This window comes from Chrysochloris asiatica, unplaced genomic scaffold, assembly GCF_000296735.1.
Source record: "Chrysochloris asiatica unplaced genomic scaffold, ChrAsi1.0 scaffold00557, whole genome shotgun sequence".
NCBI classification, from domain to species: Eukaryota; Metazoa; Chordata; class Mammalia; order Afrosoricida; family Chrysochloridae; genus Chrysochloris; species Chrysochloris asiatica.
This window is the reverse complement of record NW_006409075.1, coordinates 305615-322384: the sequence shown is the minus strand read 5'-3', so window position 1 is coordinate 322384 and position 16770 is coordinate 305615. Positions and strand designations below refer to the sequence as shown.

The following is a 16770-nucleotide window of genomic DNA, read 5'->3' as shown; positions in this document are numbered from 1 at the left end:
ATAGAAAGGAATGTTGGGAAACATGATTAGAGAAAACTTGTAAGCCCGCCTTCAGCCTATAACTGATTGGATTACCTAAAAGGGGTTCTACAAGTTGCCCAGTGAAATAGGCCTCATGCAAAGCCTTTACAGAGTGTAGGACTTCAGGTGGAATCCAGAGTCCCATCTAGAACCTTATGAGGTGGGACATTCCCACTAGAAAGGACAAGCAGACTGGAAAAGCTACAGTGACAGAAGATACATCTTCATGATGAACCTGACCTATACTCAGAGTGGTAGTTACTCTAAATACCAACAGAGAGGGAAAGAGTCTCCAAATCAAGTATCAATGATATCCATCTGTACACAGGGTAGATAGGGACGGGCAACTTAGACACTGGCTACCTAAAATGAGCGGGCAATAAAGGCACAAAATGATTGGCTTAGAAGGTTTCAAGAGGGAGTTTAGTTTGAGAGTCCCCACTGAATAGCTGTTATCTTGTCTAGATGGGTCTGGTAAAAAGAGATGGGGATAAGATTTGTAAGATTCAATAATGAATAATTGTTATTATGACTAATTGAGACTGTCACAATTGTAAAGGTAGAAGTTTTGTAACAAAAAAAGGGGAGTGGTTAATCTTACAGTCCACAAACAGAGGACCCTAGAACCATCAAGAGAGAAACACACAAGCAGAATGCGAGACCTTATCCAGAGAAGCAGCAGCGCCAGAGATGGAGGAAGAGATGGGGGCATGGTAAGTGGGAGAGGCTGAGGACTCTAGATTCATGGACTAAGAAGAGAGGGATTAAGAGCTGGTGGCCAGGAGGCAGATTTGCAGAAACTGCCCTTTGGAGATGTAAATTACTATATATACCTGAGTGGTTTTTTGTTTGCTTGATTGTTTTTTAAAAAGCTATTGTGGATAGAGAGAAATACTGTTAAGTGATGGCACATGGAGGGGATTATAATCATTGTAATGAAACAAGGTGTATGATTTGTTGAATGTAAAACAGATGATATGCCCTGTAAATTTTCACTCAATCCATAATAAAAACCTTACATTAAAAAAAAATGGACAAAGGATAGGAACAGATACTTCATTAAAAGAGACATTCAGGTGGCTTATAAACATATGAAGAAATGCTCACGATCAGTAGCTATTGCTGTTGTTTGTTGTTAAGTGACAGAGTCGATTCCAACTCATAGTGACCTTGCATAGGGTTTCCAAAGCTCAACAGTCTTATCAATGGAGAAAAGATTGAAGTTGTCAAAGACTTCATTATTTTTGGATCAACTATCAACACTCATGGAAGCAGCAGTCAAGAAATCAATCTCTGCAGTAGTAGAAAGCCTCATCTTTCTCTTGCAGAGCGGCTGGTGGGTTCAAACCACTGACCTTCTGGTTTGCAGTCCAGTGTACTACACAATGAACTAGGAAGCAGAACCCAAGCCCAAACCCACTATTGTCAAGTCAATTCCAGTCATAGTGACTCTGTAAAGGTTTACTCAGGCTGTAAATCTTTATAGGATCAGAAAGCCTCATCTTTCTACTGAAGAACGGTTGATGGGTTTTAACTGCTGACTTTTCAGTTAATAGTCCAGGGATTATCCTACAGTGCGATCAAGGGTTCCTAGGAGGTAGAACCGAAGCGCTAAAATCAATATTTAGCCAATTGACTGGAACAGACTGTTCTGAAGATACCCGTACTGTGGCTCCTTCTGGGAAATGCACATCTAGTCTTGACAAACAGTGAGTGATCTTGAAGTGGAACAAGCTCCATTTTGACAGCCCAAGTATAAACAAACCCTAGATTTCCAACTGGTTATAAACTAAGAAATATAAAGTTTCCATCGTGTCTGGTGAACATCCTACATCCCATGAAACCAGCCACACTGTACACATATAGCAGAAAAATTACTATCTCAAACTCAGTTTAAGGCTACTTTATCGACATTTCCAGATTTTGCAGTTTCACAAGCCATTAAGCCATTGTTGCTGAGATTATTCCAACTCATGACAACCCCATATGTTACAAAGCAGAACCACTCCATAAAGTTTATATTTATAATATAAAAGTCCTAATTGTCAAATTCAGCCTGTCAAAAGTTATTCTGGATTTGGTGATGTTACCATACATTCCTCCCAAAGCCCCATCCAGTATACTTTCCTGATGCCTCACCTATGCCTCAAATATCTGGCCTGGCACATAGCAAGCACTCAGTCACTATTTGCTAAATGAATCTTTCAGAGCTGAGAAAGTAAACTCAGGTCCCTATTAAGAAAGCTACAAAAATGCAGAAGGAAATGCCTAGGAAAGAAAGGACGTTTGAATGTAAACCAAGGGCCTTGGGTTTTGGAGAAGCCCTCACTAAAATATAGGGAACAGGCCATGAACTTCTTACCATTCATTTTGAATTATTAGGTGTCTAGTTGATTGATGGGAGTCCTTGTGTGGCACTGTGGGTTAATGCGTTGAACTGCAAAGTCATTTGAACTGCAAGGTCAGCAGTTGAAGCTCACCAGCCATTCCTTGGAAACTGTATGCAAGTCAGAACCAACTTGACAGCACTTAACAACAATGTCAACTGCTAGGAGTCCTGGTGTAGCACCGTGGGTTAATGCGCTGGGCTACTGAGTCAGTTTGAACCACAAGGTCGGTGGTCCAAGCTCACTAGTCACTCCATGGAAACTCTATCCAGGGTTGCTATGAGTTGGAACCGACTTGACAGCATTGAACAACAAGAAGTTGACTGATGAGGAGCTCTGTTGGTGCAGTGGGTTCGTTGGGCTGATAACCAAAAGCTGTATGGTTTGAATCCACCAGCTGCTGTGTGAGAGAAAGGTGGGTCAGTCTTCTTCTGTGGAGATTTACAGCTTTGGAAGCCCTATGGAGCAGTTCTCCTCTCTCCCCTGGGCCACTGTGAGTAGGAATCGACAGCATTGAGTTGACTGGTTAATATTAGACTCTTATTAGGAATATTCAGCTGTACTTTGGAACCTAATTCTGGAATGCCTTACTTCACCACCCAGAATTTAGGTTAGTTAAACTCTATCCCCAAGACCTTGTTGGGTGCCAGAGACCAGACTCGATCTCATCAGTCTCCTCCATCCACCACACGAGAGCACGATCATCTGCCTTGGTGTGGACCCCAGCTGCCACTCTTGAGCTTCTGGATTCCCATTAGGAAGGCTGGAGGACACCACCTTTTGGGGAAGTTATGATCTTTCTCTCTAAACCCTGCGCCTCTCCAGTGTACTTCTAGATGCTCTTGCCAGAAACCTGTTAGTTATCTTGTACCCCTTTCTTGTCCTCATCCCCATTCAGTTCATCATCAGCTCCTGCCATTTCTACTCGAAATGCACCTCCAGGTGGTCCAATTCCCTGGATCTCAATCACCCTGGTCCATGTCACCATCGTGACTCACGGGTCCTCTGATAGCCCATGTGGCTCCTTTATGACAATTAGAGTAAGATCCTCCCTTCAGACAGGGAATTTGAAACTTTATGCTTCCTTGTTTATAAGCAGTACAGCCCAATGGATGCATACACAGTTTAGCTAGCAAATGATGCCTTGAAGCAAATAAGGAAGAGGTGCCTTTTGGGGGGCCAGACTCAGCTCAGGTCAGGGATTATGCCTTGGCCACTGGAGTAAGGCTTGATTGGAATTCCCTCTCACTCTCCTTGGCCAGGTGCTTTTGTTCAGGGAACCAGCTGCATAGCTGCACCTGGGTGTGCTTCTCTAGCTTGGAGCGCTGCACTAGTATCTGAGAATGATCTACATCCATTCTTGCCACCTCCAACCCATTCTCCACACTGTAGCCAGGGTGACATGCACACTTTGTACATGTAGACACGCACATGCACACACACACGTGTGCTACTCATATCCCCCCATTTGTCCCTCACCCCCGACATCTGACCTGGTTACTCCTAGTGGAAAGAATTTCAAAGGCTTCTTGTTGCTTTCTAAATAGAGTCCAATCTGCTCAACCTGGACTTAAGACTCTGCAGGGTCAGGATCCTGGCATCCAACGAGTCGTATCTACCCTTCCCCCCGCCATTGTTTCTTTTACTGGCTGCTTCCATTTTGGCCATCTCCCCCTGAAAGCTGTGGTGCCCTCCAGCCTCAGGTTCTGTTCCCCAGGCTGAAATTACCCCAGTCACTCAACCTCGCTCAGGCCTACCTCTCTTTGGGCTTTGCCCAAGGGTTCTCCCCGGGAAGCCTCCTTGTACCCTCTTGACGCTTCCAGCACATCTTGTCCTGGTTGTCTGTGTGGGCTCTCTCTTTCCCAGTGAACTTCCTGAGGAACTTCTGAAATGGAAGAAGCCAGGCCTGCTGGATTGATTGTCTGTTTTATCTCAGGTGCTCACATGGTGCCTAACCCAAAGCAATCAAACAAGAACTAATAAAGGAAAGTGCTTTATGCTGGCTTCAGGGGAGAGTATAAAAAGCCAGACTAAGAGTTTTACACTGGTGACTTTGAGGTTCGTAGCCTGATTCGTAACCACTATGCCACCTATTTCAAAAGTTTGAAGGTTTATAGCTAGTGGAAGTAAGAAATCTTATACTTCAGAATCGGCGGCCCTGAGCCGACAACTTGGGCTAGACCAAATGGCAAGACCAAGCAGGGGAGTCAGCAGACCCACCACGGAATAATGCCACAGGAACATGGGAACAAAGGTTGACAATATACATTGACAGTGTTGTTTTGTTCTGATTTTTGTTTTTGTATCTGTTCATTGGCCACCCACTGTTTGCACACCTCCATTTTGGTAAATAGAGGGGGTGCCTAAGCAAGTGGACACCCGCAACCACCACCACTGGTGGGTTCTTCTGCCACGCATGCGCACAGATACTCTCAGCATTTAAAGCTACAAGCTTCTCAAAATGGCCACAGCCAGTCCCGAACTGTTTACTAATAAGGAAAAGGACAGAACAAAGAGTGTGGATTGGGAGAGAGAGTTTAAAAACAGAAGAGGCCGAAAATTAAGTCCCAAAAAACAACATAAGAACCAACAGTGGCATCTTGAAGTTTATCAGGCAGGCTTAAAGGCAAGAAGCTGAAAGGATATTAAAATCATACTCATATTAGGCTACAATTTTTTTTTTCTTCTCTCCCTCCTCTCCCTTTTCTGCGATTATAGACTACAGTATCCAATCTAGTTTTTTTTAGTTATTGTTTTTTAGTGTTTTTGTTTTTTTACCTTTGGGGGACTCATTTTCTCCCTATATTACCCAAGAAGAAACAGCAATTACTGCCATATAGTTAAGCTACAATCACACCTTATAAAACCCCACAACCCAGGCAAGAACCAATACCAATTGCTATACATCAGGGAGGCAGACAATATCTGCAAAAATACTCTGAGTTAAGAAATAAGACAAGTGAAAAGGGAAGCCTATATCCTGATCACATCTACCTGGAGGCAATCAGAAAGCATAAAAAATACCAAAAACACACACTCAATTAAATGTTAAGATCCAAGAAGCAAAAGCACACGACCATATTCAACACATGTCCAGAAACAACATAAAATGTCTGAGTCAAATGACCTAGAGGTAGACCTGGACGAAAGCGATATTGAAAGGACAATTTATTGCAATAAATGCACACATCCAAAAAGAAGAAAGAACTAAACTTAACACATTAACACAGCATCTACAATAATTAGAAATAGACCAACAGAGAGATCCTACAGCCACCAAAAGAAATAAAGTAGAAATAAATGAGCTCGAAAACAAAAACTATAGAAAGAATCAACAGGACAAGAAGCTGGTTCTTTGAAAGGATTAACAAAATCGACAGAGCATTGGCAAATCTAACAAAAGAAAAGAGGGAGAGTATACAAATAACACGCATTAGAAACCACGTGGGTGATGTCACAAAGGAACAAAAGGAAATCAAAAGGATAATTACAGAATACTATGAAGAGTTGTATTCCAACAAATTTGAAAACTTAGAAGAGATGGATACATTTTTAGATAAACACAACCTACCTAAACCTACACACAGTGAAGTAGAACACCTGAACAGACCCATAACAAAAGAAGAAATTGATCAGGTTATCAAAAGATTCCCAACCAGAAAAAGTCCAGGTCCAGATGGCTTCACTGGTAAGTTCTACCAAACATTCAGGGAAGAGCTGTCACCAATTCTACTCAAATTATTCCAGAAGATAGGGGAGGAAGGAAAACTTCCTAATACATTTTATGAAGCAAGCATAACTCTCATACGAAAACCAGGGAAGGACGTAACTAAGAAAGAAAATTATAGATCAATATCCCTCATGAACATAGACACAAAAATTCTCAACAAAATCCTAGCCAACAAAATCCAACTAAACATCAAAAAGATAATACATCATGATCAAGTGGGATTCATATCAGGGATACAAGGATGGTTCAACATTAGAAAAAGGATCATTGTAATTCACCATATAAATAAGAAAAAAGAAAACCACGTGATCATATCATTTGATAAAGAAAAGGCATTTAACAAAATCCATCTTCCATTCCTGATAAACAACAAAATAGGAATTGAAGGGAAATTCCTCAGCATAATTAAGAGCATATATACAAAACCAACAGCCTACATTACTCTCAATGGAGAGAAACTGAAAGCCTTCCCTCTGTGAACAGGAACCAGACAAGGATGCCCTTTGTCACCACTCCTATTCAATATTGTGCTGGAAGTTTTAGCAAGAGCTATACGGCAACAGGGAAATTAAAGGCATCCAAATTGGCAAAGAGGAAGTAAAACTCTCCCTATTTGCAGATGATATGATCCTATACAGGGAAGGTGGTGAGAAGAGTATGCCACTGTTTGGAAGGGAAACGCCCCTCCAATAGCATGTAATGTCCATGAGGAAGGTTTTTTTTTTCTTTCTTTTGCTTGTTTTAGCTGTGTCCTCTGCAAAATAATTCGCAACTTGATGGCAGAGCCCCACACATGCAGACACATCACAGTGGAGCATATCAGGCGTATGACAACATTGCTCCAAGCCTAAAATGATGCCAGGCAGAGAGTGGGTGTGTCACACAGAATTGCTGAATGAATGAATGTTGTTGTTGTTGTTAACTGCCCTCGAGTCAGTTCCAACCCATAGCGACCCTGAACAGGGTTTCCAAGGCTGTAAATCTTTATGGGAGCAGAAATCTTCATCTTTCTTCTGCGGAGCAGCTGGTAGTTTCGAACTGCTGACCTTGCGGTTCATAGCCCGATTCGTAACCACTATGCTACCATAGCTCCTTTCAGAATAGGACTTCTCTTGTATCCAAATTTCTGGGGAGTATTTTGCAGGTGCCTCCTGCCTTGGCTATATTCATCTCTCTGGTTCAGCTCCTCCTTACCCACAGTTCATTTTGTGTCTGACCACCTCCCTTCCATTCTGGCCTCCTATCAAGCTGTGTCTGCAGAAGAGAGAGAGGAGTAACATGAATTTCCAGGTGCCCACCCCACAGCTCCAATGATCATCAACTGCAGTCAGTCTTACTTAATCTGTATCCCTGTCCCTCCCTCCCTCCACGTACCTTTTCTGCATTATTTTCAACAAATCCTGTAAATACCTCAGGAGTCCCTGGGTAGCAGAGTTAAGCATCTGACTCCTACCCAGAAGGTTGGAAGTTCAGACCCACCCAAAGGTACCTTGGAAGAAAGGTCTGACAATCTGCCCCCAAAAGGTCACAGTCATGACAACCTTGTGTGGACACGTCTGTACTTCATGGGCTTGCCTTGAATTAAAACTGGTTAGATCACCATTGGGACAGACTTGGTGACAACTGGTTTGGTCTTTTTAAAATTGCTTTATAAATACCTCAATGTGTTTCTCAAAACAAAAAAGTATAACCACAGTACCATTAGGGGACCTCCTCCCCACCCCCAGTTCCCCCACAGTGCCGGAGTGCTTCCACACACCCAGCTCCTGGAGAGTTGGGGAAGCCTGGGTGTTACCTGAACCTGCAGAACTGGCTGGGTTCCTGAGCTGCTCCCGGCCATTGGGTAGGAATTTACCCCACACAGCAAAGCAAGAGAAGGGCTATGGGGGTGGGGGCAGCGGGGAAGTGCCGCTGGGTGAGGCAAAGGCAGGCAACTGCAAATTATCTGCATTTCTGGAACAACTAGAGCACTTGGCAATGAGGTATCCACAAAGCGGACTCTGGCCTTTGATGACAGAGCACAGGGTGAGGGGTGCGCTCCCCAGGCTCCTAGAAAGGTAGACAACAGAGCACCTGTGTACCACGTGCAAGATGAATTATCATGGGAACCTGAGTTGAAAGTCTTCCTTAGGGTTTTGACCCTGAGCTTCCCAGACCTTGACTCCCTTCCCCTCAAAGCCCTGGGATCCCAGAAGAAAGAGGAGTGGGCGCTCAGTTTGGTTTAGCCCAACTCCCTCACCCTGGGGTTGATGATTATCAAATATCTAAAAAGCAGCCAATGAGGAGGCCCCTGAGGCCTGATTTAAGAGGTGGAGCGCTCTGAGCAGTCTCTTCTGGATGCAGTCGGGTTGGAGGCAGGTGAGAGGACTTGGGTGGAAAACCCTGGATTTTCAGGACCTACTTTTGTACCTCAGGGCCAGGCCATTTTTGGTGTTTGGTTCCTACGACACCTCAGCAGCTTCAAAAGCTGCAGTTAGGGAAAGGAACCTTTGCTGAGCCTTGTACTTACACAGGGGATTGCCGTGATGTATGGTCCAGGAAGTCGAGAACTCCAGTAAAGGAGAAGAGGGGTTGTGGGGAGGGCATTACAAAGTATTGAGCATTGACTTTGTGCTAGTATTTTATATAGAAGGATAAGTCAAGAAGTATTGCTACCAGGGTTCCAAGTGCACACATGCATGGCTTCATTCTAATGTGTGTTTAGAGATGTCTTTGTGATCATTGGATAGCTGCAGACAAGTTTTCTCCGTAATACATTGTGTTAGTCTCATTAGAGCCTAAAGGAGCCCTGGTGGTGCTGTGAGTTAAGCATTGATCTGTTAACCACACACAAGACTGGTGGTTCAAAAGCACAAGCCAAAAAAAAAGGCACCAGCCAGTGGGAAAAGGATGAGGTTGCTTGTTCCCATAAAAATTTACAGTGTGGGAAATCCTAAGGAGCAATTCTATGCTGTCCTATAGGGTTGCTGAGTCAGAATCAACTTATAGAGGGTAAGTCTAGTTAGGGTTCCTTCAAAAAAAAAGGGGGGGGGTCTATTCTAAACAGTGACCTCGAAGGGTATCTGTGGGGCCAGTTACATTTAAAACAGCAAGGTCATCTCAGAAGTTTATGGTGACTAATATTTGAGATTCCCATGAGCTAATAATCTTAATAGATTTTCTTAAAGGACACAGGACAATCACCAAGGCTTATTGTAAGTTTTTAGAAAATGGAAAACTGCCTTGATGAGAAAAAGGTCAGCAAAATTACACAGATAATTTTTTTCCATCACCATAATGCACCTGGCTCATTCTTCAATGACAGCAAGGGCTGTCTGTTATTTCTGTTTAATAAACAACTCTATGACTTTAATATTGACTTAGTCCCATAGACTAGTCTATTAAATCCTTAGAACAACCCTAGAAGGCAGGGTGTTTTACTCTTTTCGATAGATGAAGAAACCAAGGCTCAGAATGGCTAAGTGACATGTCTAAGATTGCACAGCTAGAAAGGGGTGGAGTCAGGATTCAAATGACTGGGCCTTCTCCCACAAGTAGTGGCCTGCTTCCTGTGGGGAGAAAGCAGGACACCATTGAACAGGGTCTCCCTGTTCCTGCAAGGCTGGAACTTCAGGTTTTCCTCTTTCCTCCTCAGAACAGCCTACCCAACCACTCTCTCGTGGTCTTTGAGATTTCAGTCACTGAGGTCTGACCATGGCTCCTTACCACATCCGCAAATACCAGGAGAACGACCGCAAAGGGGTCTTGGACGTATTCTCCGCTGGGCTGATCGAGTATGCCCCCACCACCTTCCGCCACATCCTGAAGCTGCCCCGAACCCTCGTGCTCTTACTTGGGGGGCCTCTCACCATATTCCTGGTCTCTGGCTCCTGGGTCCTGCCCCTCATGACCAGCCTTGCCCTTCTCGTCGTCCTGAGGCTCCTTGCTAAATATCCCTGGACTGAGTATGGAGTTAGAGCCTTGAACACAGACATGTCTGACATCACCAAAACTTACCTCACTGAGCAAGGTTCCTGCTTCTGGGTGGCCGAATCTGAGGCGCAGGTAGTGGGTATGGTGGGCTGTCTGCCAGCTGAGAATCCAGCCTTGAGGAGGAAGCAGTTACAGCTGTTACATCTCTTTGTGGCCTTGGAGCACCGGGGCCAGGGGATGGCGAAAGCCCTGGTAAGGACTGTCCTCCAGTTTGCCCATGACCAGGGCTACAGCGAGGTGATTCTTTCTACCAGCGCACTGCAGCACTCCGCCCAGGGCCTTTATGAGAGCTTCGGCTTTCAGAAGATGCACAGGCTATACTATTCCTTGATCTGGAGGGTAATCGCTGTTCCTGGGACTTACTTTATCTACCACCTGCCCACCTCTCAGGTGCCGCAAGCCCCGCAGCAGGGAGAGGACCTGTGATGTGATTCGTGTATCTTCATCAGCAGTGGATGGATTCCCCTGTAGTAACAAGCAAACCCTGAAGTCTTTGTGCAATAAAAACTTATTCCTCATGCACAGCTGCATCCAGCATGGGTGTGGGTGTGGGTGTGGGTGTGGGTGGTATTGTGGGAGGTGGGGGAAGGAGTCAATCAATCTTTTTGGGTTGCTTCTATTTTATTTATCTGGTGCCACAGTTTTGTTGTTGTTAAGTGCCGTCAAGTCAGTTCTAACTCATAGTGACCCTGTATAGGGTTTCCAGGTTTAAATCTTTGCAGGAGCAAAACAAAAAACAAAAAAAACTTCATCTTTCTCCTGCAGAGTTTGGTGGGCTCGAAGTGCTGACTTTGTGGTTTCCAGTCCAATGCTTATCCTACAGAACCACCACACAATAATGATGCATAAAAACAACCACGAAGCAATAATGCACATTTATTTAGTTGTGAGTCTGTGGGTCAGCAGTTTAGGCTGGATTTACTGTGATGTCAGAGAGCCTTGCTCCCAAGTGTGCTGGAGGTTGGGGTGGGTGGGTGTGGGTGTTTGCTGGCCGTAGTGACGGGGTGACTGGCCCTGACTCATTTTCCAGCACGCTGCTCAGGCACTTTCATGCAAACATGCACACACATACACATATGCACACACACCAAAGGACCTCAAACAGTTCATGGGAAACTGCTGACCTTGCGGTTAGCAGTCCAGTAGTTATCCTACAGCTCCACGCCGGGACTTTCTCTCTCTAGATCTCAAAACATATGCCAATTTAGCAGTTTTTACATGTGTAATTCAGAGACGTGGATTATGTTCATCATGTTGGACAACCATCATCACCGTCCCTTTTCAGATGATTCTACCGCCATTCAGTCAATGTTAGATGTGTTTTAAGGTTATCGCAGAAGAGCAAACAGGAAAGCAGAAACTAGCAAGTGTCTTTTCAGGCCTCTGCAGGTGCCCATCTGCTAGCATCCCAGACTCAGGGTAGGGAGTGCCAAGGGGCAAAGAAACAGACAAGTACTAAAGTGTCTTAATGTGTGTGTGGGGGGTGGGGGTGGGGGAATGGGAGAAATACTGGACACCCAACCTGTTTATGGATAGAGGGCTTCCAAGAGGGGATAGGGCTTCTGCTCAGAAAATAGATCTAGGAACAGCCCCTGCACACACTCCCAGCCGTACTGACCTGCTTCTTTCTAGTTCTTTCAATAAACTCAATTCTCCCTCTGGGCTCCAGGCCTGCAGCTGTCTGCTCCCATTCCCTCTTGTCTGTTCAACTCCTCCTGTTCCCAGCTGAGTGACTGGTATATCTGGGTTGGAGGGGAGCAAGCAATTCATCCTGCTTTTGTCCTGGCTACTATTGGTACTCCAAGTGTGGCCCCAGGCCAGCAGCAGTCATGATGCCAGAAGTGCTGACCCCTGGAGTGTCCTCTGCCCATTGAAATTTGAGTAAAGATGAGCTTCTGACGTGCTTCCAATGGAAACAGAATACGAAGTTCCTCATCTACACAAGATTCATTATTGTCCTAAGTTACCTTCGAGCCAACTCTGACTCATGCCACTCGAGTGTGCGGAGTATACTGCTCCACAGAGCTTTCAGTGGCCGAGATTTTGGAAGTAGATCACCAGACCTTCTTCCAAGAAGCGTTTGAATCACCAATTTTTCTGCTAGCAGCTAAGCACTTAACTGTTTGCCACCACCCAGGGCCTCCTATAAGACAAATTGTGTTATTTTTAATCCTGGACAGCTGTAGATTCTTCTAAATGAAACGTGGTGGTCAACCTTCTACATGTTTTTGGTCCCACAAGTCTTTGGCTTCACCTCAGACTTAGGGAAGCCAGGGGTCTCCCTGCTGGTTGCTGTTCTCTGCTGGCTGCCCATGCTGAGATACTGATGGGTGCTCTGGCCACCAGGGAGAGAAGCCAGAGTCCCAGGCTTCCTGGATCCTCTTCAAAGGACTAAAACCATTTCATTGTCTATGGAGTTTTAGATAGTTGTTTCCTGAAGGAGTCAGGTAAGGAAATGCGTGTGTGTGGATTGTGGAGACAGGTCAGGTTAGTGTGGGTCAAGGAGAGCAGAAGATTGACCTCAGACCTCACAGTGAAATTTTTTATCTGTCATAGCTCCAGTCTAAGTATGTTGTTGTTATGTGCCATGGAGTCGGTTCCGACTCATAGCAACCCTGTACAGGGTTTCCGAGGCTGTAAATCTTTACGGGAGCAGACAGCCTCATCTTTCTCCCACAGAACAGCTGGTAGTTTCAACTGCTGATCCTGAGGTTAACAGCCTAATTCATAACCACTACACTAGTGTAAGTATGGAGATGCCAAGAGGCCCTAGAGAAGAATCTAGCATGGCTACTGGGGCTGTGGGGAGGGAGGACAGGGAGAGACAGGGAAGGAGGGTTTCTTTGATGAAACATTTTGGAACTTGATAGAAGTGGTAGCTACATAACAATAAGAATATATTAAATGCCACTGACTTGTTCACTTTGAAATGGTTCATTTTATGCTTTGAGAGTTTTAGCTCAAAGATAAAAATTAAAAACAGCTCAGATGGCCCTGACACCCATGAAGAGGATATAAATGTTGGCGGGATTAAAGATGTTGAGAGAGTTTTTTCCAGAGGGTTGATGCTATACTGGAGCTCCTATGGCTCAATGGGTTATGCACTGGGTTGCTAACCCCAAGATCAGCAGCTTCGTCTCTCATACTTTGGACATATTGTCCGGAGGGAACAATCGCTGGAGAAGGATGTCATGCTGGGTAATGTGGAGGGTCAGAGACAAAGGGGAAGACCCCTAATGAGATGGATCGGCCAGGTGGCATCATTGATGGTGTCAAGTGTGGCAGCGGTAGTGAGGTTGGCCCAGGATCGGACATTATTTCGTTCTGCTGTGCATGGGGTCGCTATGAGTCAGTTCTGACACGATGGCACATGACAACAACAACAACAACAACAATGTGATGGCTGGAGTCACTGGAGTCCTGGTGTGGCGCTGTGGGTTAATGCACCAGACTGCAAAGCCGTTTGAACTGCAAGGTCGCCAGTTCAAACTCACCAGATGCTCCTCAGAAACCCTATACAGGGTCACTATGGGTTGGGATCAACTCAACAGCACTTAACAACAACAACAAATCTGATGGCTGAGTCCTGGTGCAGGTTAATGGGCTGGATGACAAGATCAGTTTGAACCTCAAGATTGGTATGTCAAGCTCACCAGTCGTTCCTTAGAAACCCTATTCAAGGTCATTGAGTTGGAACCAACTTGACGGCACTTAACAACAACAACGTTATGGCCGGAACTGTGGGTGCCTTGGCAGGGCCAGACCAAATGTTTTCATAGGCCTCATATGGCCCATGGGCCGTATGTTCCCCACCTCTCTTTTAGGTGCTATTGTAAATGGAAGTGTTTTCATAATCTCCTTGTCATCTTGTTCATTGTTGGTGTATAGAAATGCAACCAATATTTTTGTGTTGATCTTGTACCCTGTATGTTTGCTTAATTCATTTATTACCTGTAGTAAACTTTTTTGCAGATTCTTTAGGATTTTCTGATTATAGGAGTATCATGTTATCTTCAAATAACATTTTACTTCTTCCTTTCTGACTTGATTGCCTTTTACTTATCTTGTCCAGTTATTTCAGTACAATGTTGCATAGCAGCGGTGAGAAAAGGCTTCCTTGTCTTGTTCCTATCTTAGGAGGAAAGCCCTCAATTTTTCACCATTTAGGATGATGTTAACTGTGGGATTTTAATAAATGTCCTTTATCATGTTGAGAAATTTCCCTTATAGTCTTACTGTAATGAGTGTTGGATCTGGTCAAATGCAGTTAATTTGTTTTCAAAACCATCCCAGAAAATAAAAGCAATGCTTAAGCTAAGATGGGGACTTCATGAATTTACACTTAAAAAGAATCTTTACTGGGACAGAGTTCATGAGTTACTTTTTATATGTATTACAAACCACTCAATTACCATCTGAACAAAATCAGTGTGAATTGTTCAGGTTAGTATGTTGTGCTTGGTGCTGTGGAATGGGTTCTGACTCATAGTGACCTATGTACATTAGAATGAAACACTACCCAGTACTGTGCAATGCTCCCCATAGGTGCTGTTTGACCCCATTGTTGTAGTGAATGTCAATGCAGCTCATTGGGGGTCTTCCTCTTTTTCCTACCCCTCAACATTTCCAAGCATGATATCCTTCTCCAGGGACTGGTCTTTCCTGATCACATGTCCAAAGTATGTGAGACAAAGTCTTACCATCCTCACTTCTATGGAACATTCTACCGTTTCAAAACAGATTTATTCATTCTTCTGGCAGTCCAAGTTATAATCAATATTTTTTGTCAATACCATAATTCCGATGCACCAGTTCTTCTTTGTGTTTCTTTATTCATTGTCCAATTTTTGCATGCATATGAGGCAACTGAAAATACCTTGACTTGGGTCAGGCTTAGCTTAGTGACATCTTTACTTTTTAACACTTTTGTTGTTGTTAAGTGCCTTCGAGTCGGTTCCGACCCATAGCGACCCTGTACAGGGTTTCCGAGGCTGTTAAATCCTTACGGGAGTAGAAAGCCTCATCTTTCTCCCGCGGAGCAGCTGGTAGTTTCGAACTGCTGACCTTAAAAGGTTCGCAGCCCGATTAGAGAGGTCTTTTGCAGCACATTCGCCATGTGGAATATGTTGTTTGATTTCTTGACTGCTGCTCCTATGGGTGTTGATTGTAGATCCAAGAAAAATGAAATCCTCGACAACCTCAGTCTTTTCCCCATTTATTATAATGCTGCTTATTGGTCCAGTTTGAAGATTTTTGTTTTATGTTGAAGTGTAATACATACTGAAGTCTTATATAGTCTTTGATCTTCATCAGTAAGTAGTTCAAGCTCTCTTTGCTTACACCAAGCAAAGTTGTGCCATCTACATATTGCAGGCGATTAGTGAGTCTTCCTTCAATCCTGATGCTATGCTCCTTCCAGAGTATTTGCTCAGCATATAGATTGAAAACATTTGGTGAAAAGACGCAGCCCTGACACACAATATTCCTGATTTTAATATACATTCTTCCCTTGTTCTGTTAGTATGATTGTCTCTTAGTCTCTGTGTGTACAGATTCTGCATGAGCACAATTAAGTGTTCTGGAATTCCCATTCTTTGCCATGTTAGTTAGTTATGATCTACATAGTCAAATGCCTTTGCATTGTTAAAAAAAAAAATACACATCTGGTATTCTCTACTTTCAGCCAAGATCCATTTGACATCAATCAGCAATGGCATCCCTTGGTCCTTGTCTTCTTCTGAATCTGGCTTGATTTTCTGACAGTTGTCTGTCAGCGTACTGCTGCAACCATTTTTAAATGATCTTCAACAAAATGTTACTTGCATATGACACTGTTCGGTAATTTCCTCATTCTGTTAGAAAATCTGAATCATCTGAACAAAATCATGTGAAATGTTCAGATGTTTATACTGGGGATTGTTGTTGTTGTTAAGTGCTGTTGAGTCGGTTCTGATTTATAGCCGTAATAACCCTGTATGGGGTTTCCAAGGCTATCAATCTCTGCAGGAGGAGAAAGCCTCATCTTTCTCCTGTGGAGCAGCTGCTGGGTTCAAACAGCGAATCTTGTGGTTCACAGTCCAGTACTTATCTGATGGAGCCACTGCATATCCATACTGGAGATAATCTAATGCATTGTTGTTAGGTGCAATCGAGTCGGTTCTGACTCATAGTGATCCTATGCACAGCAGAACAAAATACTGCCCAATCCTGTGCCATCTTCACAATTATTATGTTTGAGCCCATTGCTGCTGTGACTGTGCCAATCCACCTTGTTGGGGGTCCTCTTTGCTGATCCTCCACTTTCCCAAACATGATGATTTTCTCCAGGGACTGGCCCCTGTCTAAAGTATGAGAGATGAAGTCTCACCTTCTAGGCTTCTAAGGAGTATTCTGGCTGTACTTCTTCGAACATGGATTTGTTTGTTTTTCTAGAAGCCCATGGTACTTTCAATAATCTTCTCCAACACCATAACCCAAAAGCATTGATTCATCTACATTCTTCCTTATTCATTGTCCAACTTTCATATACATTTAAAAAAAACTCTGGCTTGGGTAAGGTGCACCTTAGTCCTCAAACTGGTATCTTTCCTTTTAAACACTTTAAAGAGCTTTGTGCAGCATATTTGCCTAATGTAGTACATCGTTTGATTTCTTGACTGC

At 43.9% G+C, this 16770-nt stretch overlaps 1 protein-coding gene across 1 annotated transcript; it reads left to right on the top strand.

Moving 5' to 3' along the window:
• Positions 1 to 9831: 9831 nt before the first annotated feature.
• NAT8B lies at positions 9832 to 10536 on the top strand. The gene has a single exon (XM_006877699.1). The coding sequence runs from the start codon at positions 9832 to 9834 to the stop codon at positions 10534 to 10536; it is 705 nt and encodes a 234-aa protein (XP_006877761.1).
• Positions 10537 to 16770: the final 6234 nt, after the last annotated feature.